At 37.8% G+C, this 25,062-nt stretch overlaps 1 protein-coding gene across 1 annotated transcript in view; it reads left to right on the forward strand.

Annotated features, from left to right (window-relative positions):
• The window catches only part of tmem8b (transmembrane protein 8B), a 36,688-nt gene extending 13,708 nt beyond the window's left edge, over nucleotides 1–22,980 (forward strand). The window contains exons 6-13 of the mRNA XM_085368631.1: nucleotides 1,088–1,470; nucleotides 7,368–7,464; nucleotides 7,656–7,779; nucleotides 10,204–10,346; nucleotides 12,748–12,926; nucleotides 16,347–16,493; nucleotides 19,711–19,827; nucleotides 22,645–22,980. Of these exons, the coding sequence (XP_085224757.1) occupies nucleotides 1,088–1,470; nucleotides 7,368–7,464; nucleotides 7,656–7,779; nucleotides 10,204–10,346; nucleotides 12,748–12,926; nucleotides 16,347–16,493; nucleotides 19,711–19,827; nucleotides 22,645–22,980 (1,526 nt within the window). The remainder of the gene's footprint in view (nucleotides 1–1,087; nucleotides 1,471–7,367; nucleotides 7,465–7,655; nucleotides 7,780–10,203; nucleotides 10,347–12,747; nucleotides 12,927–16,346; nucleotides 16,494–19,710; nucleotides 19,828–22,644) is intronic.
• The last annotated feature ends 2,082 nt before the right edge of the window (nucleotides 22,981–25,062 follow it).

Genomic DNA, 25,062 nt, shown 5'->3' on the forward strand with positions numbered 1-25,062 from the left:
TTTTACTTTAATTGTAGTGGTCACCAAGACCTAAATATACATCAATATGGAAGGTTTACAGCTTAATTTAAAAACCTACTCGATTTCAGGACTGAATAAATACAATGCGAATACACATCTTAGATACAGAAAGCCAAGAAAAACAAAAGGTGGACTTATCTATATCATCACAGAAATAAGTTAATATGTCTGCCACCACACAGCCGAACGTATCATGATCTGTATTGTGTATGATGTGATTGGTTAACACGTCTTCTGGTTTAATTACTGGTTGGCTCTTTTTGAGACAGATGGGTGACATTTGCCTCTTCTTCTATAGATTTTTCTATAGATTTTTTTCAGGATTCTTCAAGTGCTCCATCTTTGTCCTCCGTCTACGAGGCTTTACAGATTTTACACAAATGTTACCTGCAGCTGCAGTATTCAGTATTTTTAGGCGTTCTCCACCTGCCTGTACGGACATCAAAATACTTCAAACCCTTTCGAGACAATAATATGCAAACGAGGTTGAGCTAAAAAGCCTTTGAAATCCTTTCCCCTTGGGGACTGTTGGTATTGGATGATACTTTGCCATTCGACATCAGTGACCATTTTGCATTGATTTTCTATGTGTTGGTGGAAAACATACAGTCTACAATCAAGTTAGAGGCAATCCACAGCACTGAATCTTGTTGTATATGTTCTGGAAGCCAGCTGAACTAAATAATTAGGTTTCAGTTCCATTAATATAGTGCCAAACAACAACATGGTTTACTCTGGGTGCTTTACATATATGTCAAGACCTTAAAGAAAACCCATTAATCCCCATTAATGAAATGCTTTCTGTGAGAAAAAAAACCACCTTCTAACAGACAGAGTTTTTAACAGCAGGGTGGGCGGCTGCCTTGGTGATCAGTCGGGGGTCACAAGAGAGCAGAGAGAGAATAAATGATATTGAGGAACAATAGCAAACAATAAACACTGCCTGTAAGCACGGATCTAAAACACAGAGCTCCAGCTCAAACATTTATAGAGACTCTGTTGCTTATAGTGCATATAAGTGCAAATTAAATAACAGCATTGTTTTGACTTTTTTTTTCCTGAACAGATTGCTCCAAACCCAGTTTGTTGAAAGACCAAGCACAACCCAGCTCCTCGATGAACATGCCTCAGTCTTTTGGAACAGCGATGGGTTTCTCCTTATCTGATACACTGTTAATGGCAGCCCTGCCAAGCCTGTCCCAGAACAGCAGTCACCTGCACACCTCAGAAGACAGCATCATTTACCTTGCACCGACTGCAGACACTAACAAGTGCTGGCCGATCCGTCCTACTCTGCGCAATGAGCTGGACACTTTTTCTGTGCACTTCTACGTCTTCTTCGGTCCAAATATATCGATTCCACCGGACAGGGCAGCCGTGTTCGCCGTCAACCTAATGCCCGTTTTAGACAGTGGAGGAGTCCTAAACATGGAGCTCAAACTCAACATGGTGAGGTTTACAGATGATACAACTATTGTTTCTTTCATAATTTCTCGCAGTATTTGTAAAATTGCGAGGCACTGTTAGCTCATCAAATCAGTATTATCATCCTGGTCCAAGGAAGGGATTTGGCCCAAGATGCTGGACAGTGCTCTGGCACCACTCTCACCCTTCGCTTGCTGTATCCTGTGCAGGGATCAGATTGTTATCAGAAAAGTAAATTTGCAACAGTCATAGAGGAGAAAATCAGCAGCTAGCAAGGGTGAATAACTGGGCTCACAAAGTGCCTGGCTGAGCGCGCCTGCTAAATATGGATGCACGTATGGTCATAGACTTTGCTGTGGGAACTGAAAAAGTTCACAATGAAACAGGCGCCAGTGTTTGGGCTTGTGGCATATGTCTCTAATTGAGAGCAAACAAAATGCAAAAATCAGCCAAGCAGGATTTAATATGTCTGTGTTGATCTGTCCTTCAGATAGTAATGGCATTAGGAATGCACCTGCATTGGCTCTGGAGGTCTACAGGGAGCCAGAAACTGGAGAGCTACAGGCTGGCAGATGGACTTTTAAACATTTTACTTCTAATGGAGAGAAAGCCAGCCAGTGTTGAGACAGCAACAAGATGAAGCACAAAACACTAACAGATAGCTTTGATTGTTTACTTCTAAGGAACATCCTGACAGTTTGGGAAGTATTGCTTAAAATATCGGGTCTATCTCCCCACATTTAAAGATAGAGTAAAAATACTGGTAAACAAAATTTGTTGCCCACAGTACCAGTGATTTAGCACAAAAGATATAAACAGTAGGAAATGTCAGACATTAAAAAAGATGAAAAAGAGCATTTGCAGCAGCAGACTTGAATTTAACACTAAATCTATTACGCTCTAGGTTTAATAGACAAGATAAGTCAATTAATGAGGAAATTAATGTCAGATTAATCATAAATGAAAGTAAACCCTATGTGTAGTGCCCCCTCCCCCCCGTACAATCCTGTCCTCACAGGTTTGAAATTGTCCAAATGCAGCTTATATACTGTTTCTCACCGCTTCAAGACTTTATAATAAGCCAGACTACACATCCATCATCTCTACTGAACACACGCACACACAGATGAAATTAATGATCGATCTTCTCATCTAACCCCCGGTAAGAAAGCAAACAGCCTTCTTTCCAAGATTGTCAGAGAAAATTTTTAAAGGAAATGAAAATAATTGACGGTAATTCATTTAACAGTGTATCAATGGAGTTTGGGATTGCTGTGGCTGCTGTCACCACCCACAAAGGCTACGTGAGCCCCTTGGCTTTCTCCATGGTGTGCCCATTTTCACCTGTTTACTGTATCTGTCCTTTATCTTGCAGCAGAACCTCTCTTTGTATTTATCGGTGCTATCTTTGCAGTAGCAAAGTGTTTTCCCTGACCCCTTTCACCCTCCTTTCAACACCCCAGTATACTCCCAAGTGTGTGCTGTTGGTTAATTTTAACTGGGTGCGCACTGCAGATGTCACAAAGACAGTATGCTGGGATGAGACCTGGTTGGTGTGATAGTTGTATGAGCCGTTAGATGTATTCTTCAGAGAGACTGTCATGCTATATTATTCTATGAACAGATTTAACCCCCCTCGGCGATGATCTGTCACTTGCTTGTCACAGGCGCAGAATCCAGTCAGCCGCTGCCTGTGGGGGACTCTGGCAGATTTGCAGGGCTTTAGGAGACAATAGCTGGACCTGCTTGTCTGCCTTGCATCACTCTCTGTGCAAAAGTGTGAAAGGAATGCATATGGCTTTTATTCCCACTGATGCCTCACCTGGCAGTTGATCAGTTTAAGTTTACCTTTGGTAAGGCTCACGCAGAAAAGAAATTAGAAACAGTGTAATGAGCGCATATTCATGAATGCTTTGGCTAACCCTTATGCACTAGTACTTTTGTCACAGTAATAAACTGTTTTGGCAGCATAAAAGTGTTTGGGGGAGTAGATTAAAAAATAAATAAGTGTGATACATGAAAAATAATGCTTACATATTATACTAGGTCCTAATAGCTAAACAGCCAGGGACAAACAATAAATATGTTTTTTTAAAACTATATTAATTTCTTATGTTCATTTTTCTATTTGTAAGTTTATGTTCACATCCAGTATTTCCACGGCCATTTATTTTCATATTTTTAATCAGCCAGTGAAAACTAGGCGCTTTTATGGCAGAGTTGTGCAACACCATCTGTCATTATCACACAGGAGAGGTGTGAAATTGAATGCTAAAATAAATATTGATTAAAACAATCATTTTAAAAATCTTCATAAATATATAATTAAACATATGCACAATAAATAATGAATCTAAAGAAATGTAATATTTTTCACATCTTAATTGTGCACTACGTGTATCTTTTATTTAAAATAATAAACTTGGATTGATACCAATAAATAAATTACAAAAAAAACCCCCAAACTAATAAAACTTCTGTTGCTTTTGCTAAGCAGCATTCATGTGGTCAGAGGCTGAAACGTGCTTTAAAAGATATCCAGATAGCAGATATATTATTGATTAAAATTAAAACCCATCACAGAGATTGGAGTTTGGTTTAATTAGTTTGGGCACTGGAATATGGAGGCAGTATATACAGCACATGACAGCTTGTCCATGTTCTTGCATCAGTTGGCATTATCTACTGCCTGGCACATGTCATCAGCATAACTTCTATTAAACTCAGCAAAGCAAAAACATGTCAGTATACAACATAGACAAACTGGCATTCATCAAACCTTTTTTTTCTCCTCTATTTTAGCAATCAGAGTTGATGCATCAGGGCTGTCGAAGTGATCCTTTTAAAGATTTTCCACAGTAGTTTTCTTCAGTCTTTAACCTTGAGCCTTACTTTGCTGGTAGATAGCACCCCTGATTGAATTATGGGTCTGCCACTCACATTCACCAATCATAACTAACATCTGCATAATGGATCGGGCATATAAATCCTAACATTAAACATGATTAATATAGCAATGCTCACAATCATATTACAAAAGGCTTTACGAGTAAAGCCAGTAAATAAAAAAAACATACAAAATCAACATTAGAATTCCAGACATGAATGTGTTCTTAAAGCAGAACAAGAATAGAATATTATTAACAACACATCACATAATGCCCTGACAGCTAAAGCTATTTTAAGAAGTGATTGAAATCCTTTTAGAAATTCTGGGTTCTGGACAGAAATGATGCAGTGTGCTGAGAAAGCCAGCATCCACGCTGAAGGGAAATTATTTCAGACAGAATGAGCCTCAAAAGTTATCAGTAAAATATCAAAGAAGCAAGGGAATATCGTTGTTTCGAGTGCATGAACGGTTTGGATGATAGATTTGAGAGTGATCACATATATCACATCTCTGTATCTTGAGATAATCTTTCTTCCTTAATTGCATGTGTTTCCTGGGGAACCAGGATGTTTATGGGCAGATAATGAAATGAATAAATGAATCACTGAGATTCATTACTGGTGGAATAATAAATCATATTTAAAAAGTGCATTGATTCTGAAATAGTCTTATAGTTTTTTATATTTTAAAAGGGGATATAATTTCTAAAAAATGAAAACAAGCTACACATGCTCCATTGATTTTTGAACATCTTTAGCTTTCTTGGCTAACCAGGTTGGGTGCACTTATATTATAGATGTGCTTTTTTAACTTGCAAATAATTTACACACATGTGTCTGTCATGTTATTTTGAGTAAATACACCAAAAACAGGATGGACATCGTCACATTTTGGCTTCATGTAAGCTTTAACCCTGTAACAATTTTCATAGCAGCTTGAATTGCAGGCTGGGGTAGGTCGAGCACTCCATAGTGGGATTTGTTATTTCATATGCGACAGCATACAGTTGAATCCTCGCTAAACCTTGACAAAGTATATTTTGTGTGACAGTGCAAAACCTCACGATTCTGTCAGTTTAAACCGCTTTAATACTGCAGTATTACTGAATCAACAGATGCTCAGGAATGCATATGAGGCCAGCAAAAAAGGAAGTTAAGATTGGTAACTTGTTTTTTAAGAGTGAATTCCAAAAAAGTTAACTTTGAGAAAAGACTGGGACTGTAATCACAACAGTTCAAGATGCTAAGAATTTACAGTTACCTCTAGTATGTCTTTTTTTTTTTTGGTTTGTGATGCCGTAATTTCCCATACATGCTTAAAATAATAATAAAGTAATATGGATGTTTATTTATTTATTTTAATTCCTCTATCTTAATTGCCCTAATTAAAAAACAAATGTCTAATAATTAAAGTATGTTTTCTGTTATTTCCTTTGCATCATTAACGCTTCACACACTCTCATTTTGCTCAATTAAAAAATATGTCTCTTTTGACTTTTACACTGAGCTTTGTGGAGCTTTCTAGTGTACAAGAACAGCCGACAGCTTTGTTGTTCTGAATGAAAAGTTAGGAAATCAGTGTCACTGAAATGTGTCCTCATTAAGGTATCAGACTATACCGAACTTTTTGCTTATCCATCTATCCTTCCATCAGTCCATCCTCAAGTCAGGGTGAGGGGGAGATCCTATTCCAGCTGTCACAGGGTGAGAGGTGGGGGTACAGCCTGGACAAGTTGCCAGTTTATCACAGGGTATACATCACAGTAAAAGTATAAATTTAACCATTTAGTGGTGTTTAAGAGCAAGGGAGAAGATTATCGAATAAGATTCACCAGGAATCATCCTTTGCTGACATGAATGGCTGGATAAACCTTTGTTACAAAAGAAAAAGTCAGAGGAAAGAAATCACAAAAAAATTAATGTGTACATACTTGTACTTTTATAATAATCCCTCTAATAGTGCTTGACTGGTCAATTGGCACACCAACCTTGCCATCTAGCTACATTGACTACAAACATCTCTACTTTGATGGAGCTCTTTGACCTGCCAATTAGAATCATATTATCTGGCTTTGGGGTGGCTCTTGCCTGCTTTGCTCTCCCCGTGTTTGCATCTGGTGAGCCACTTTGATATTTGTTGCTTAATCCTTTATCCTCAAACTGTAGAGGAGAGCCAGGATGAAGGAGGGGGAGGGTGTGGGGCTCTCTCAAAATGCCACTGGGTGTGATTTAGTCTTCCCACCAAGAGAATAGAGGCCAGATGGTGAGTTTAGGAAGCCTGAAATCTCAGCACCTGGCAAAGTGTTTGTTAGTCATTGCATTAATCAACAACTTTGCCAACTCCCTATATATACATTATGCCCATTTTTTGCTAAGAGGGTGATAGAAATCTTATGTATTTAAGAAATAATTGTCTAAAGTTATCCCACAAATGTATATAATGTGGTGAATTTCTGAATGTAAAGTTTTCGTCAGAAAGTCTTCTGATTTTTAGCATACTTTGTGGTTTAGTAACTGACCCATCGCTGTACCCACCCACACACACAGAAACAAAAGATGGAGACTGGGTAAATAATGGAGGGGCATTTTAAAACTAATAAAGTGTCAAGTTTGGTGCTTGAGTGCAAATTGACACATCTAGTTTGCTGCTATTTATTGTTTACCAATAGACCAATTTGGACAGCTGTGGCCTCCCTTCACCTCTCTGCAGAATGAACCAATTTGTATAAGCATATGCAGTTCCCGACGCTTGAATAATTCTCCTGGATTTCTTTCAATGCATGAGCATGTTAATGTATAATTGATGCTTCAAGGCGATAAACTGCCAACATCTTCACTTACTGTAGGTGCCTCTGGCAGACAGAGAGAGAGCACTTTACTTGATTTGTTAGTTTTAAAGTTTACTATCTCGTGGCTGTGCAGAAAATAGACCTAAAGGTAATCATGAACAGTGTTAGCTCACCAGAATGATAGCAGCAGATGGTTGATGGTTGGACGGATGAATGACGTTTGATTATGTGTTTTTCCTGCAGTCTACGCTGAAAGGAGCTAATCTCACAGTGTTTGGCTGCCTCAACCACGGGATGCCACTTTTCTTACGCGAAAACACATCACTGAAATGTGAATCAGGTATGCCAAATTTTGCTTAAACAAAACAGCCACATAGTGTGTGATTTTGAATCTAAGCAAGTTTATTAGTAGAATTGTGAGAACAGCACAAGTAATCGATATTTTTGCCTTGTATGCGCAAAACTTATCTAGTTATGAACCTTCTCTGTCACAGCTTGGACTGTGTTTTATTGTGTTACCTTTTTCTTCAGAATCAGTGGCAGGGTTTTTCCTCTCTGTGAACACCTCCACTAATATCACCAAACTGAGGATTCCCTACCCACAAACAGGCACCTGGTACCTCAGTCTGCGCTCTCTGTGTGCTACTGAACATGGGTAAGACAGAAAGCACTGCTTCCCTTGAGAACTTTACCTGTTTGTTGGTTATGTATTCTATTTTATAGAGCTTCATACCAGTCTCCATATTTGCTATATATTATCTGTGCTTTACATATAGTGTTGTAACTGCTGTAACTTTCTCATCTCATCTTATCCTAAATATATATCAATTAAACCAGCGGTCCCCAACCCCCAGGGTGTGAAATTTCTGGTTTTCAGGGGTTTTATCGTTTTTATCGTTTTTATTGTTTTTTTTTTTTTTTAATCGTTTTTATCGTTAAGTCCGTGGCGCAAAAAAGGTTGGGGACCGCTGAATTAAACCAAGTTTTAGTATGTGTTTTTATGCCTATAAAGAGACATTATTTCAGTTTTGGAAATTAATATTTGCTCTGTTAAAATTGTGATACTTGCTTTTATGGTTATACACTAAATATGAACCTCCTGTCAAACAGGAGGTTGAAAAACTTGGCAAAAAGGCTTGATAAATTGGGTCCAATGGTAAGAATCCTTACAGCTATGCCTTCTTTAAACTATTCTTTAAAATTGTGTAAACTATAATCTCCTGAGTGCTCAACCTAGAAAGTCTCAAAAACATCTTTTACAAGCAGGAATTCAACAAAACAAGCTGAACGTCATACATTTTGACATAAATTTATGACATTCTCATAATCAGTTCTTCGGCCAGGTCCCAATGCTCCACAGCAACCTCTACGAGACAATATTTGCTGTCAATTACACAAAGACAATTGCAAAATAGGACATTCATATCTTCTGAATTTGTCAGCATAACACAATCACTAGTTTGTTTACCAAAATAAATAATTCATTGCCATAATGAAGACACCATGCTTTCTGTTTGAATGACGAAGCCTCCCTCATTGAACCACATCCTCTGCCATCTGTCACCCAGCAGACTGATTTGGCACTGGCTTCATAAATGTGTGTATGGTGCACACCAAGCATATGACATAAAGGAGGGGTAGATTTTGAGGTTTATCCATATTTTCACACTTACCACTTTTTTGCACACGTCATAGTGAATTTTAAATCAAACAATCAAGTTGTAATCGAAATGCACACATTCAGTTTTAATTCAAAGGGTCCAAGAAAAGTTTGCAAAAAGCTTTTTTAAAAAAATGCTATTGCAACGCTGTTTTATTGGTAGTGGTATTTGGATATTAATAGTATACTTTGTAGGTACCAATAAGGCTTTGGCCTACTGCAAAGGCCACACCAGTGTCCCTCTCTTTCTGTTTTTCTCTCCATGTTTATGTAAGTGTTACTTAACTTGTGAATTCAAGAAGTAAAGTATTTTTCTCTGAGGGTTATTTAAAGTCGGTGCGAATCATGTCAGAGAGAGAAGTTAGAGCGAATGTTTTCATTAAGTTTTGTTGTTGTAATGTTATATACGAGTTCGTAAGTATTAGCAATTCAGCAGAATGAGCTGTTCTGGCGAAGCCTTTATGGCACAAAAATGTGAACAGAATGAAATTAAGCAGATTTTTCCCGTCCCACTTGGGAGTTCCAATTGAATTTGAATAACAGATAATAACAGATGGTGTGGGACGTGGACTCATCCTCACACGAACACTTAGCTGATGTATGAAAATGCAGACAAAGATCAGAGTGTTATGTGCTAGATTTCCACGCATTTGCATATACTAAACCAATCAGGTGTCATTAGATGGTAAATGACAGGTGCCCTTCAAATATACAGTTAAGCTGATGTATACAACTAAATAAAAACAAAATAAATAAAATGTTGCAGAAACACATAAAGAAACATATTTGAAGTTTTATTCTCTTTAACTGATTGATTAGCAGTTTTTGTTTTTGTAGTGTTAAAGATGAGCAAATTAAGTAAGTAACCTCTGTCTGTGAATATGCAGTCACCTGTAGACTTAGAGTTTTGTGAGAAATTACAGCTGAGTTACCTATTCAAAATAATTAATGACGGTTAAACTAGAACCCTTGGTGGAATAGACATAATTTACAGAAAATTAGTTTTGTAATTGCGTTATAAAGCTGGAGATTTCCGAGGCCTAATAGAATGAAGTTGTCTGACATCTAGCAATGCCGAAACAACCTTTTGATCTCCAGTGTTTTGTGGTGATGAGGGCTTCTGGAGGACACAAGAAAACTAGACAAAACCCTGCAGGCGCCTGAGCGGCTTTGTGAGACAAAGCTCTAAAAGAGCTTGGAGTGATATGTGAATGTCAGCTGATAACATGTTCACAATAACAATGCTGTTATATTTGTATTTAGTAAGTATATTGTTTACCAGCTTAATTTGGAATGCTAAAAAGTGTGCACAGCTATGCAGTCTATAGATCTGACACATTTGGCCATAAACAAAAATCATTATGCAGATGAAAAACAGTGAAGGCATCACCTGCAATCATATATTTTTGCCTTTTCCAGATTTGAGCAATGCAGCAATGTAACTGCAGAGGTTTATATGCGTGCATACCTGACTCCGTGCATCAATGACTGTGGGACGTATGGACAGTGCAAGCTTCTGCGCACCAACAATTACCTTTATGCTGCATGTGAATGCAAAGCAGGTAACATTTTACTTTAAAAATCTATTGCAGTCCATCACAGTGTCTTACTTTTTCCAGCTTAAATGGACAGCTTTGTTAAATCCTTGTTTATTTATTTGAACTTGTAGTGCACACTGTCAATTAAATTGAAACGAGGTGGTCCGGTAAAGTCTTTTTTGATTCTGTTTTAATATCTAAGTCATGCAGTTATTAATAAAAGAGCGGAAGTTGTTTTATGTAAGGGAAAAATAATTAAATATTTATCAGTAATTAATTAGTAATTAATAAACAGCAAGCAAGTGCAACCCTGAATGTATAATTACACTTGTCTGTCAAAAGATTCTTTCGCATATGAAAGATAAGACAGAACTTTTCTTTGAGAAAATAGGTCATCACTGCTGCAAAGAATTCCTAATTTGTTGGAAAATACATCATGCGGAGTGACAAGAAAATGAGAGCGAGCCAGGTGGGATGGCACAGGTCATTTTCCAAAATTGAGCTGACAATTCTGCAATTAAATTGTATGTGCCACTTTTCAGTGACTCATTCAGTGGCCTGGTATTAATCTTCTAATATAAGGCATTTTGATAAGACAATAAAACACAGTTAAGTAAAACGGACTTTTTTAGGTTCTTACAAATTAGGCATCATCTATATAATTTTATACCTAAGAGAACAGATCTTTTTTCTTTACCTGTTCTGAGTATATTTGTCAAGGCTTATCAGGCTGACACAGGCCTTAAGGTGATTTCAAGATTGTACAAGGGTATACAAGAGGTTAAGAAGTGGAATACTACCTACATCAAAAAAAAAAATGGGAAAATGAAACAAATATAGCAATATCAGATAACATTTGGTATGAGCAGTGTGCTTTTCAGTGGAGAATTTCTAGTTCTAATACATGGAGATGTTACGGTTGGAAGAGTATCTGTAGGTTTTTTATTACCCCTGCACAAAGTAAACATTATTTTAATCACTCTAATTGCTGGAGAAATTGTGGGGCCCAAGGAGTAAAACATTTTCATCTGTTCTGGTCTTGCCCAAGGATCAACATTTTTTGGGTATTGATCCACTCTGAGTTGCAGATTATTTTTGGTATGCAGCTTCCCTTTAATTGGGACGAACTTTTGTTTGGATATTTATACTCAGTAAATGTAGATAAAATGTCTAAGCAGTTGTATGGTATCCTGAGTTTGGCTGCCCGTAAAATTATTACCAAGAAATGGCTTAGTGTGAAAATTCCATCACTGGGTGATTGGCATGAGACTGTACATGGGATGTTTAAAATGGAAAGAATTACCTTCATTAAAAGACTCCAGTTTGATATATTTAGTGAAATTTGGGGTAAATGGAAACACTACATCCGGTTAAGGAGACCCGATCTTGTTTGAATCTCTGTAACTATATATGCCACATTTCTGAATCGTTATGTGTTTATATGTATATGTTAGTATGTATGAGACTACAAGTGAACACATATGTAAGTAGGTATGTGTATGTATGCTTAAGAATATGGGTGTGTGAGTGAATATGTGTGTGCGAGTACATACACACTAGAGGGTACACCCGTCTGTTTTTCTTATTTTTATTTATTTATTTTTTTATTATTTACGTCTGTTCTTGATTATATGTTTATTTTGGATTATTTGTGTTTATATAGGTTGTTTAATAAAAAGAGAATAACAAAAAAAAAAAGACAATAAAACACAGTCTTAATTACCAACAGCTTTTCAATAAAAGATGAGCTTATGAAACTAAACAAAGCATGTCCTCTGAGGCTTTTTTAAATCCTGCCTTTGATCTTCTTTTATCAGAGTTGGTTTCTCCTCAGTTAAATTCACTGTCATACTTCACATGTGTGACTACTTCCTGGCAGACGCTTTGCATTCAGCACTTGCCCTTGGCCCATCTCAGACTGCAAAACCTCTGTTCAACAGTGCTCACGAATATTTAATTCACACTGTCTTATTCAATCAACCACTTGATAAAGATCCAATGTACCAAAGCGGGGGTGTTTTAAAATAGAAGTGAGTTCACACCAGGAGGCTCTATTATGCAGGATAAACAACTTCACACATATCTGTTTTTGATTATTTTTGCAGAGAAATGTCTGTTCATAGCAAAAGGCTGCTAAGGCATTATTCTTGTCAAGAGATAATAAATATTTCATACATTTTAAGAGATTAAGGGTTTGAAACAAACAGTTTCACCTGCTGGGGAAACTCTTCTCATTCATAAACCAAAACCACGTTTTTCCTGGAATTGATTGAGGGTTTAAGGAAGTCAGGCACCATTTATGCTTTTCCCAACATGTAAAGCCTGTTAAAAAACAAAAACAAAACAAAAACCTGTCTTAGAGCTTTAGTTTTTTAGGTGAAAGTACCAGATTTACTAAGGTGGTCTGTGTGTATTGGTATTTTAGGCTGGGATGGATGGGGGTGCACAGACAACTCAGAAGCCTATTCGTACAGTTTCCAGCTCCTCTCCACCCTGCTACTCTGTCTCAGTAACCTGATGTTTGTCCCGCCCGTGGCCATCGCCATCCGAAGCCACTACCTCCTGGAGGCTTCGGTCTACATCTTCACCATGTTTTTCTCCACTGTGAGTGAAAAGTGATAACCTAAAGTATATTTTCCTTTTATTTAAGCATGGTACTTTGCTAATAAACAGTTGGTATCAGTAATGCACAAAAGTAAGCATAAAGAAAGAAAGAATCACAAAAGCAGATGTTTTCCGAAAGTCATCAGATTGTGGCAAGGCGAGCTTTAATAGGAAACACATTCTGCATCAAATTCCCGTGTATGCAGATGACATACTCCTATTTCTGAGTAAGTCATTCCAAACTACACCACAGTCAGAAATACTTATGCTTACAATTCTATTCTGCATTGGAAGCATTAAAATGAATGTCCTTCATTAAAACAAAAATGCTCCAGTATCTCTACTATGATCCCCTGCTCAGAGCCATAACTTTATTACTTTTCCACTACGGGAACTTCCCCCAGGCAACAGCGAGTTTTAGAAAACATTTTCACTGCAAAAATGACGACAAAATTAAGTTTGGGTAAATTATTTCACCCCCACCAAAAGTACCGTTTGGCAACTAGAACTGTTAGAATCAAATGAAGTTTTTTGTTTTTGTTTTGTTTCTTTCAGCTACAGTACCTTTTAAAAAGCTACATCTAGTATATTAGCACAGAATTACAATTAAGAAATACTGACAATAAACGTTACTATTGATGCTAAGGATGAAATCTTGCTGGAGCCAGAAACAATGCTCGGTATGGCATCATTATTTTTTAATAATCTGCTGCATTTTATCCGCCTCCTAACCAAGAAGAGTGCGTTTTATAGAGTGAAAGAAAACTACATTTAAAAGCAGACCATGCTTTTTCATATCTCAGGGGACTAATTTAATATTTCTCCTTGAAGAAAAGGTTTCACATGCTTTTGTTGAGAAAGTGCCTATTGTGTAATTTTTTGAAATATTATTTAACAAGGCAAGGCAAGGCAAGGCAAGTTTATTTGTATAGCACAATTCAACAACAAGGTGATTCAAAGTGCTTTACAGAGACATTAGAAACAAGAACAAATAAAAAGCATGATTTAAAATTGAATAAAACAAGCAAATAAACTAACTAACTAATTAACAAACAAACAAACAACAGTATATAAAATCAAAACAGATAAAATCAGAACAGTAGATAAAATCAGTAGTTAAATGTAAGTTTTGAAATTTAAGCTTAAAGTGTGGATTTGGTGCTTTATTCAAATGCAGCTGAGAACAGGTGAGTCTTCAACCTGGATTTAAATAAACTGAGTGTTTCAGCTGATCTGAGGCTTTCTGGGAGTTTGTTCCAGATATAAGGAGCATAAAAGCTGAATGCAGCTTCTCCGTGTCTGGTTCTGACTCTGGGAACTGATAAAAGACCGGATCCAGATGACCTGAGGGATCTGGATGGTTCATACTGGGTCAGGAGGTCATTTTATAAAGAAATCCTCCTTTATAAAATGATAAAAACCCCAGTTCTCCTTAAAATGAATGATGTCTCACTACGATAATGTGATATACAGTGGGGCAAAAAAGTATTTAGTCAGCCACCGATTGTGCAAGTTCCCCCACCTAAAATGATGACAGAGGTCAGTAATTTGCACTAGAGGTACACTTCAACTGTGAGAGACAGAATGTGAAAAAAAAAAAATCCATGAATCCACATGGTAGGATTTGTAAAGAATTTATTCGTAAATCAGGGTGGAAAATAAGTATTTGGTCAATAACAAAAATACAACTCAATACTTTGTAACATAACCTTTGTTGGCAATAACAGAGGTCAAACGTTTACTATAGGTCTTTACCAGGTTTGCACACACAGTAGCTGGTATTTTGGCCCATTCCTCCATGCAGATCTTCTCGAGAGCAGTGATGCTTTGGGGCTGTCGCCGAGCAACACGGACTTTCAACTCCCGCCACAGATTTTCTATGGGGTTGAGGTCTGGAGACTGGCTAGGCCACTCCAGGACTTTCAAATGCTTCTTACGGAGCCACTCCTTTGTTGCCCGGGCGGTGTGTTTTGGATCATTGTCATGTTGGAAGACCCAGCCTCGTTTCATCTTCAAAGTTCTCACTGATGGAAGGAGGTTTTGGCTCAAAATCTCACGATACATGGCCCCATTCATTCTGTCCTTAACACGGATCAGTCGTCCTGTCCCCTTGGCAGAAAAACAGCCCCATAGCATGATGTTTCCACCCCCATGCTTCACAGTAGGTATGGTGTTCTTGGGATGCAACTCAGTATTCTTCTTCCTCCAAACACGACGAGTTGCGTTTATACCAAAAAGTTCTACTTTGGTTTCATCTGACCACATGACATTCTCCCAATCCTCTGCTGTATCATCCATGTGCTCTCTGGCAAACTTCAGACGGGCCTGGACATGCACTGGCTTCAGCAGCGGAACACGTCTGGCACTGCGGGATTTGATTCCCTGGTGTTGTAGTGTGTTACTGATGGTGACCTTTGTTACTTTGGTCCCAGCTCTCTGCAGGTCATTCACCAGGTCCCCCCGTGTGGTTCTGGGATCTTTGCTCACCGTTCTCATGATCATTTTGACCCCACGGGATGAGATCTTGCGTGGAGCCCCAGATCGAGGGAGATTATCAGTGGTCTTGTATGTCTTCCATTTTCTGATGATTGCTCCCACAGTTGATTTTTTCACACCAAGCTGCTTGCCTATTGTAGATTCACTCTTCCCAGTCTGGTGCAGGTCTACAATACTTTTCCTGGTGTCCTTCGAAAGCTCTTTGGTCTTGGCCATGGCGGAGTTTGGAGTCTGACTGTTTGAGGCTGTGGACAGGTGTCTTTTATACAGATGATGAGTTCAAACAGGTGCCATTCATACAGGTAACGAGTGGGGGACAGAAAAGCTTCTTACAGAAGACGTTACAGGTCTGTGAGAGCCAGAGATTTTCCTTGTTTGAGGTGACCAAATACTTATTTTCCACCCTGATTTACGAATAAATTCTTTACAAATCCTACCATGTGAATTCATGGATTTTTTTTTTCACATTCTGTCTCTCACAGTTGAAGTGTACCTCTGATGCAAATTACTGACCTCTGTCATCATTTTAAGTGGGGGAACTTGCACAATCGGTGGCTGACTAAATACTTTTTTGCCCCACTGTATATAATCATTTATTGATAGTGTATACAGTAGTGAGTAGACATTTTATAGATAATGTATTCATACCGGAATTTTTTTTTCTTCTTTCAACAAAGCTGTAAAAATAAAATTGCAAGAAATATAGCTGCAAACATATGGTAGTGGGATTTCATACATAAATAGAGTCTGTATAGCTTCTTTGTCAGTAACCAGCAATAACCTGGGTATTGCTTATTTTATTCAGCTTATCATTCAGCTCAAGCTTTTTACAGAATCAATACTTTTGTGCTGTTGTGCCGTCTATTGTTCTGACACATCTGCGTGTTTTTGTAACCTTTGTGCCTTTCTCTTCTTTTCTCACAGTTCTACCATGCATGCGACCAGCCAGGTATTGTGGTGTTTTGCATCATGGAGTATGATGTTCTGCAGTTTTGTGACTTCCTCGGGTCACTCATGTCAGTGTGGGTCACCGTCATTGCAATGGCTAGGCTAAAATCCATCATCAAACAGGTATGTGTAATTCTGAGCGAAGCCTGTTTCTACTGATACTCAGACTGGATATTTGTTTTCTTTCTATAAAACTGAAAAGTCCTGTTGTAATAGAAACTTTTCCCTTTATAAAGATAAAGATGAAAATGTAAGGCTTGCATAGTGATATCAACAGTTCTTCGATACATTGATCTCAACACAAATGAACTGAGAAAATGCATGTCATCATTAACAGTGCATATTTATAAACACACTAATTTTCTCCACTCTAGCTGCAAAGTAATAAGCGGCACTTCAGCCTGGACACATGAAGTGCAGCTTAGGTCATACCCTTTTATGTGGAGATTATGTTTCTAAATGGATAAACAGCCATTTAGAAAAACAACTCAGCCTGTCACATTTGCTACTTAATAAAATGTTAGTCGTAGGTAGATGTCAGTAGATTCAGACATCCGGAAACAGACGTTTTCAGACCCTGATGCCTTTGCACTCTCCCAGACCATGAACAAAGAGAGATTAGATTAGATTAGATTAAAGGACTGAGAGGCTGTAGCGCTATAAACGAGCATCTCATATGCCTCAATTTTCAGTCATAAATGAAAAGATCAATGTGTTAAAATCAGCATTGCATGGCACTAAATTCTCTGGTTGCTGACATATTGCGTGGGTAATGGTAAACACTAACAGGTGCACCTTCTCCATGGGTCACTCCCTGGCTGCATACCAAGATGGAGCAGTCTGAGGGAAAGTGTGTGCGTATGTGTAAATGTGTGTCCATGTCCATAAATGAGACAGAGAGAGGGGGGAGAGTGGAGAGAGGGTGTGAGGTAGGAGGAGGGTGGGGAGTGCATGAACATCTGCTGTCCTCTAGAGTTTTCATTTTTGCTTAGCGCTGCAGTACGCAGTCACTAATCAAATCGCACATGTCAGGACTGGCAAGTGGGACTTTGTGCGTTTGTGTACTTGAAAGAGACACTGAGTGTGTGTATGTGTGTGTTTGTTTGTATGTTACACTAGTACTAGAGGATAAAGGACCTAAGAGCATGGAATATTGTTTGTCTCGCTGTGTAGTATGCGACTTTTGGACCCGCAAAGCTCTTAATGTCTCACAAAAATGTTGGCTGAAAATCATTTTATGCTAGTTCACATAAAGATTGAGCACCAGGAGGCATGTTAGTCTCAACTTGGTGAAAGTTCTGGATCACAATTATGAAGATAATTACACTTCATCACATCTTTGTAATTTTGCCCCTTCCTTACTGAACAGTTCTGAAAACATTGTTCTCACCAATGTAATTGCACTGTAGGACATCAAACATGTTTGTTCAGTCAATCAGAAAAAAATAGCCACATGATTTTAATTACTAGTAGCTAAATAGGTATGCCTGAAATATCTGCTGCAAATAGAAGCGCTGTTTTCTGTTTCAGTGTTTGATGCTCCAAATTTTCTGTTTCCGTTTGCTTTTCATGATATGAAATTAAACCGATATTATTCCTAATATTTGTAAAGTGACTTCACAAATAATTTGAAAATTTGAAAATATACTATAGAATGAATGAGTATGTAACCTTGCTAATAATTTAGCAGTTATTAGCAGTAATCCACAGGAATCTTAGTACATCAAATGTCTGTACAACCTTGTAAAAATGTTTTATATAGGCATATGTTAATATATTACTGGTTCCAGCATTATTTAATTATGAAATTTTTATTTAAAAGATGATAAGTTGACCTTTACTTAGCTCCACTTCATCACATACTGTTTCCTTGGCCGTTATATGACACCTCAGTGTGGTACGGTCATTAGACATGCACCAATACTATATACATTAAATCTGACACACTATATATCTTATTAAGCATGAAAATATAAGTTGCAGATAAAAATAGATTGTTATTGTTTTTTTAGAATTCCTGCAGGCTCATTTGTCACTATGCATTCATGCCTGCATGCAATGCATGCTTGTTTCTGTGCCACTGTGTGATCCACCAGAGCAGCATGACTGATGACTGTTGCTGCAAAGAGTCCTCAGGCTGCACCATGCTGCTCCTTTCCTCCTTGGTGTGTGCCAATTAGTTCTATTCTCCTGCAGACAGGTCATCTCTTACCAGCTCAAAAGTCCCCGATTCCTCCTCACATTGCCTACTAGACCCTAGGCATTCTGGATGGGCTCAAGTTCTCCCCAAGCATGTGTAGCACAGCTTATTGATTTTTTTCATTCTCACTTTATCTCTTTTATATCCTGTGGCTTTATGTCCAGTTGTGAGCTTGGCAATGAAATAAAATAAAATAACTGATTTTATATATCATGTGGCTCTATTGTTAGCATTTTGTTTTCACTGTTTTATTGGGGCTTTCAGCTGTTTCAAAAGAGGTCTAGTGTATTTTTCTATAAGCACTTTAAAATACCCATTTTGAGTTCACCTGAACTCTGCAGTTATTTTCCCTACGGGTACATTAAAGTGCTTGTATATTTACATAATGAGAGGCTTTTACCTTTTGGAGCACAGACTTGCATGCTGTGTGCTAAAGGTAGCTTGTTGTGGCAGTTAACAATGCAGTAAATAGCTGCCATTATTTTATATTTTCTTGTTTTGAATAGATAACATGAACAAATACTTCTATAGTGCCTCAAAACCATCTGTCAATACTGTCAAACTGTCTATGATTCTCAACCGCGAACCTGTTTGTTCTTTCATAACATGGACATCTTTAATAATAGCTCAATGTTACACGTAAACATGCAACAGCAGACTATTAACTGAAAACTAAAATTTGTAATATATTATTGTGGTGACTAGTAGAAAATAACAACATCCAAAGCCTTGTTGAACTTGTTGACAAAGCACAACAACATTTCTTTTAGTAAGGCACTTATTTCTGTGGAGCATCACAGCTATGATCTCCAATAGAACTTGATGGCAAAAAAACACGTGTGTTAAGAAAAGTATAACTCTGAAAGCCAAATAACAGGATGTCAGCTCAAAACAGAGAAAACGTGAAAGTATAGTCCACACATGAATCACCTGATGGTTTAGAGATTTGATGCAAAGCCATTTTTCCTATATGTATGGAAAAAAGATTACAGCTTTGCCACACTGACAATAGTCTTTACCTCTCCAAAGGTAGAGTTGTGCTATCGCCTGACCGCACAAATATGTTCTTGCTTGTACATGTAACAATGCTGACTGTGTTTATGGAGGGCAGTTATTGATCCATGGTTTTTTTTTTGTCAGGTTCTGTATCTGCTGGGGGCGATGTCTCTGTCCATGGCACTGCAGCTGGATCGTCATGGTCTGTGGAACCTGCTGGGACCCAGCCTGTTTGCTCTGGGCATCATGGCCGTGGCATGGGTAAGAGAAAAATGATCTCCTTATTTATAGGAACTGTAGAGAAACAGTCTAAAGCGATAAATAAGTAAAAATAAAAATATGATATGATATAAGGTAAGAACATATAAAGTAAAATAAAAATGTGGATATTACAAGTATCACACTAAAAATCTTTATCCAATATATAAATAACCTTTAAAAATTTATAGTGGGCTGGGTAAAAAAAATTTTCTTGTGCCAAAATGTATTTTATCACATTATATGTATGCTTATTAAAATTAAATTAAACCTGTATTAATCAGGTGTAAAAGCATTTCTGCTTGTATTTATAGGGTGTAAAATTATTGTGCAATAGGAGATATTTTATTTTATATTTATGCACAACATGAAACTGTTACTTTAATACATAATTTGTGTTTAACATTCACGCTGGTTCAGACATGCAAATAAAATGCGTCTCCACAGTCCCTCGAGTCCCTGATGATAGTAAGTATAAAAGGATTAAATCTGTCATGTAAGCTAACATAGGCTTGGAACATGTGCATGCATAAAAAACTGGTGGTTTTCTGACCAATGAAGCTATTTTACATTAGTATTGAAGGGGCTTTAAAAGTTTTGCAGCCTGTGGGTATTAGTCATGGGTTGTAGTTCCATTATAACTCAGCTTGTACTTTCACTGACTCTTCTTCGAGTCATAATGTGCTCCCTGAACTGAGAAGATAAAAAATAATAGTCTTTCAGGCAAGGTTCTTGTGGAAAAAAAAGCCTTTAACACCAAACCTCTGACATGAGTTTGAAAACAAGGTTTGTGGTTTCCTTGGAGAAAGCTTTGTGCTGAATAAAGTGTGGGAGTTGTAGCTCTGAGAGTTATCTATCTGCGAGCTGGAGGATCCTACAGAAATATTGGAAGACGAAGTACTGTTTAATTCCACCATGTAAACCCTGCAGCTTTAGCACAATAAGTAGGAAAGTGTATTTTTTACTATTGTCAAAAATATCTTCTTTCTAAATGCTTTAAAATAAATCACTGCAAATGTATGTAAAGCTACCGGCTTTCAATATTTGGCTGATTTTCTTTAGTCTTTGGCTGATTTGTAATTCAATTATAGATGGTTTGTTGACATATGTTATTTGACGAGTGGCAAATGATATACTGTGACAGTGTCTACGGACTGGAAGTATAAACAGAGACAGATAATCTCATCCTCCCTTGGCAAACGAAACAACAGACTGCATAGGAATAAACTCCTCGCAGCAACCTTTCCATAAAAGGCAGTTGAATCTCATGCTAATGTTGCAGTTTTTAAAGATAAACCCGGGATTCTGCTTTGATTACCTGACACTTAATAATTTATCAGCGGTTCAACAGCGTATGTCTGCATTTCAACATTCTCCGCTCCGTACTCCAACTCCGAGTCTGAGCACTGCACATTTTCTACAAGAGCCCTTTCATTTCAGCTTGTCATGTTTCTGCAAAGCTTGGCATTCTGAATGTTCTCAGACACAACCGAATTAGATCAGTCAAGCGGAGGGCACAGAGCGTCTGCTGCTGTGCAGGGGTGTCATTAGCAGCAAGAGGAATGGGGGGAAGTTCAACTCTGTCAATGCCAAATATCCCTAATTCTTCAAACTAAATGAGGTCCCTGCCTCATACATAAAAACACAATCCTGGTCTAGAATTATTTGGCTTAACCACAAAAGTATGCAAGGATTTTGCATTCTTCATTGTTAAATGCATACAGAGCCGTTTCGTGCATGTAATTACTTTTGTCATTCACGACCAGCTTCTTCATAATAACCTTTTGAGAAAGAAAAAAAATCATTCAAGCAATCAGTGTTTATGAAGCGATGAAAATAGAGACTGAATGAAATTAAATGTTCATTTCTCTTTGCGCTGTAATAGAGGCAATCATGGGACACTTACAGAAAGCATTAGCACATATTCTCAAAAATAGATTTCATATCCAGCTCCAGCAAAGAAACATAAAAAAGCAGATAAAGCATTGACAGGCACGTCACTAATCCATCAGCTGATCCAGATGATAGACTTTTTCTGCGGCGCTAGGCATGAATACAAAATTTCATACAATAAAACCACAAGAGATTCACAGAGAATACCATCCCTCTCCACCTGCAATAAAATAGAGATGTCTAGTGGTCCCTCGCTGAAATCCCACTGGTCTCAGTTCTTTAATGACTCTCCCTGTGTGATCTCCCACTTCAATATGCTCTTTCTACATAAAAAAGTTCATTAAATTAAATTAGTAAGACCGTTAAACACAAGGCCTTGGAGATCAATTCATGTGGAAAACAAACTATGATCTATGAAAATAAACTTCACTATATAAAACACTTTGTGGTTTGCTACGCGAGACTCTGCTGCCTTTGACACACATCATGCTGTTAACATGTGAGCATAAAAGAAACACACATGACAATGTGTTCAAACACGTGTTTACACACAGCCCTGGGAAGCGCACATTATAACTCTGCTTTCTAGTCTGTGGCGATGAGGTCAGATACACATGAATACAAAAATAGATTTTTTCAGGTTCTTAGTGGTTGTTGCTAGGGTTATATTGGTTGCAGGCACCACAGCACATATGGGAATAAATTAAGTCTTTTTCTTGGTCTGTAAATGGATCTCAGTAAAGGATTGGCGCTGTGTTTTTCTTTTCATGGAATTTCTTTTGGAAGCTGTCATTTCCTGTATGAAATTATGAGTGGGTATTAAACTGTTCCCATTGGAAAATGTTACTTTGTGAGCTTTCAGAAAAAAACAGGTGTAAATAGTGATATTGATAATCTTTTTTTTTATGTGTCTGTGGACCTTGTCAGACTGTGCGCACCATCCGGCGTCGACGTTGCTACCCGCCCACCTGGAAGCGCTGGGTGTTCTTCCTTTTCCCGGGCACCATGATTGCCACATCTGCCGTGGCACTCTACGCCTTTGTGGAGACAGAGGAGAACTACTTCTACATACACAGCATCTGGCACATGCTGATTGCGGGGAGTGTGGGCTTTCTCCTGCCACCTCGAGCCAAGCCTGATGCCAAGGTGACCCCACTGAAGCGTAGGCGGGGCTGTGGCTATCAGCTGTGTGTGAATGAGCATGAGGAGCTTGGCCTGGTGGACCCAGGCATCATTTCCATCAATAGCATCTGCACCAGCTGATAAACTCCCCACTGTCAACCTTTTACCTTAGAGACACTTCATTGCCTTCTTTTACTTGGGAAATTCACACACGGGAAATTAAGCCACAGAACTTGAAAAAGCAATGTAAATACTTTAATGCTGATGTGACACTATGTATTTCTTTTTTTCTGTTGTTATTGTCATGGTAATTACTATCAATACAAATGTAATTATTATTATTATTATCTATAGTTAAAGTTCTGATGAATTGTGGGTGTACAGTGACACACTGTTGTTTGTGAATATGTATTTAAAGTCTAAGCTGAAACACTGCTGCTACCTGACAGTGACTGTAAAACTGCTTCTGTTAGTTATTTATTGGTGGTCTTGTACAGTAAACAGGCCAATTATACTATTGTAGGGGTACAGATAAGGGGAGGGATATGGACGGACATTTAACAAGGGCACGGCTTTTCTGAAATTCTTTTGGAATATATATCTTTTGCACTGAGACACAAAAAATGTTATTCTGTAAATTTTTATAAGGATATAAATTACAGTGGGCATCACAAATGTAAAACCTAGCTGTCATGTGGAATGTTAGACTGTCTTTTGCAATGTACTGCTTTTACACGAATGTGCTGATTGTTCTTGAAAAAGAACAGTTCCAAAGTCCAGTTTCCTGTGCTTAGAGAAGAGGGGAGGCAGGATTACTTCAGAGACCTCAAACCAAGACCTCACCTCCCTGCTCTTTTCTGACAGGACCTGTGTGACACCACATTCATGAACAATAAATGTTTTCTTTCTTTGCCTCAGTATTGCTTTGCTTCCTTCGAAGCTTTTAAACGTAGTGCAACTGGCAAAGCCTCCCACAAAGACATCGTAGTGCAATTCCTGGCCCTAATGGATGGCAGTGGTTTTCAGACAGTGAGATGAGATGTTGTCAAAAGCATCCTCCCAGGAATAGAGCTAAAGATAAATAATTCTCCTACAGAGCGGGAGCATGAATGCCGCTTCAGTCCATACTGTTTATATGTAGACTCTCTTCTTATATAAAGAAAAGAAAAGCTGTGAAAGTTTTATTACTGTTTGCTGTATTCCTTTTAGGCATGATCCATCAGTCGTTCTTCAATATTTATCGTTCTGGGTGGTTTCAGGTTTTTGTTCTTTTTATTTCAGAATAGATTAAATAATTTATTGTTTTGGCAGGTGTACAAGTGAAAATTGTACCTGGGCTTGATAGCCCTCCAATAAGATATGATCACAGTGCTCAGAGTGAGAGACATTTTGAAAGTACGCTCATTTAATCCTTTGACTGATACAGCATCCCTGTAGCTGTTAGCTACAGCAAAAAAGACAGAAAACCTGGAATAACAGTTTTACATCATATTAAATAACCAAATATAAGAGTTCTTTGAGTCTTAGCTTGATAACCTACAGTATCAGATGTTTTTTACATGTAAATGCAGTCAGCTGAGAGTTTAAAAGCAAAGCAGTTATATAGTATATTAGGTTATTCTCACTGCTGTTGCCCTCATACATAATATCTATTTACCGTTATACACTTTCATGTCTTTGGACCTTAGACTTTATATAAAGATAAATATAGCCTCTGGGGAGGCAGAGAGCCAGCTGTATAAAAACACAAGTCCAATTGTAAAGAAGTCTATAAGAAAATGATCCTAGTTTTCACTTGATTTGTGGCCTCAGTAAACACTTTTCCTGATGAGTTTATAATCACCATTGCCAGTTTCAAGGCTTCATCAGTGCCTGATCCTCATTTTGTACATTATGATCCTCATTTAGAATAAAATATATGATAAAGAAGGGAATGCTTTAGAGTGAAGGCTATCTCATGATTATGAGCCTGTTACTCAGTCAGAAGACATTGTGAGACCATGCAGTTATCAGTTCAGTTTCTCCACTGATTGCATTTTCCTTATGTGATGTTTCCCTTATGTGATGTTCACATTTTGATACCTGGCCAACTTTAGCATTTTGGGTCTTTTTTATTCAATTTAGTCATAACAGTCTGTAAAAATACTTAACATATGTTTACTTTGTCCCAATTCCAAACAATTCATCTCAGTCTGTAGTTCAGCTCCCATTAAATAAATAGCC

The sequence above is a fragment of the Diplotaxodon limnothrissa genome, linkage group LG12 (assembly GCF_057381915.1).
Source record: "Diplotaxodon limnothrissa isolate DT_005_m linkage group LG12, D_limnothrissa_male_GT1.1, whole genome shotgun sequence".
Classification (NCBI taxonomy): domain Eukaryota; kingdom Metazoa; phylum Chordata; class Actinopteri; order Cichliformes; family Cichlidae; genus Diplotaxodon; species Diplotaxodon limnothrissa.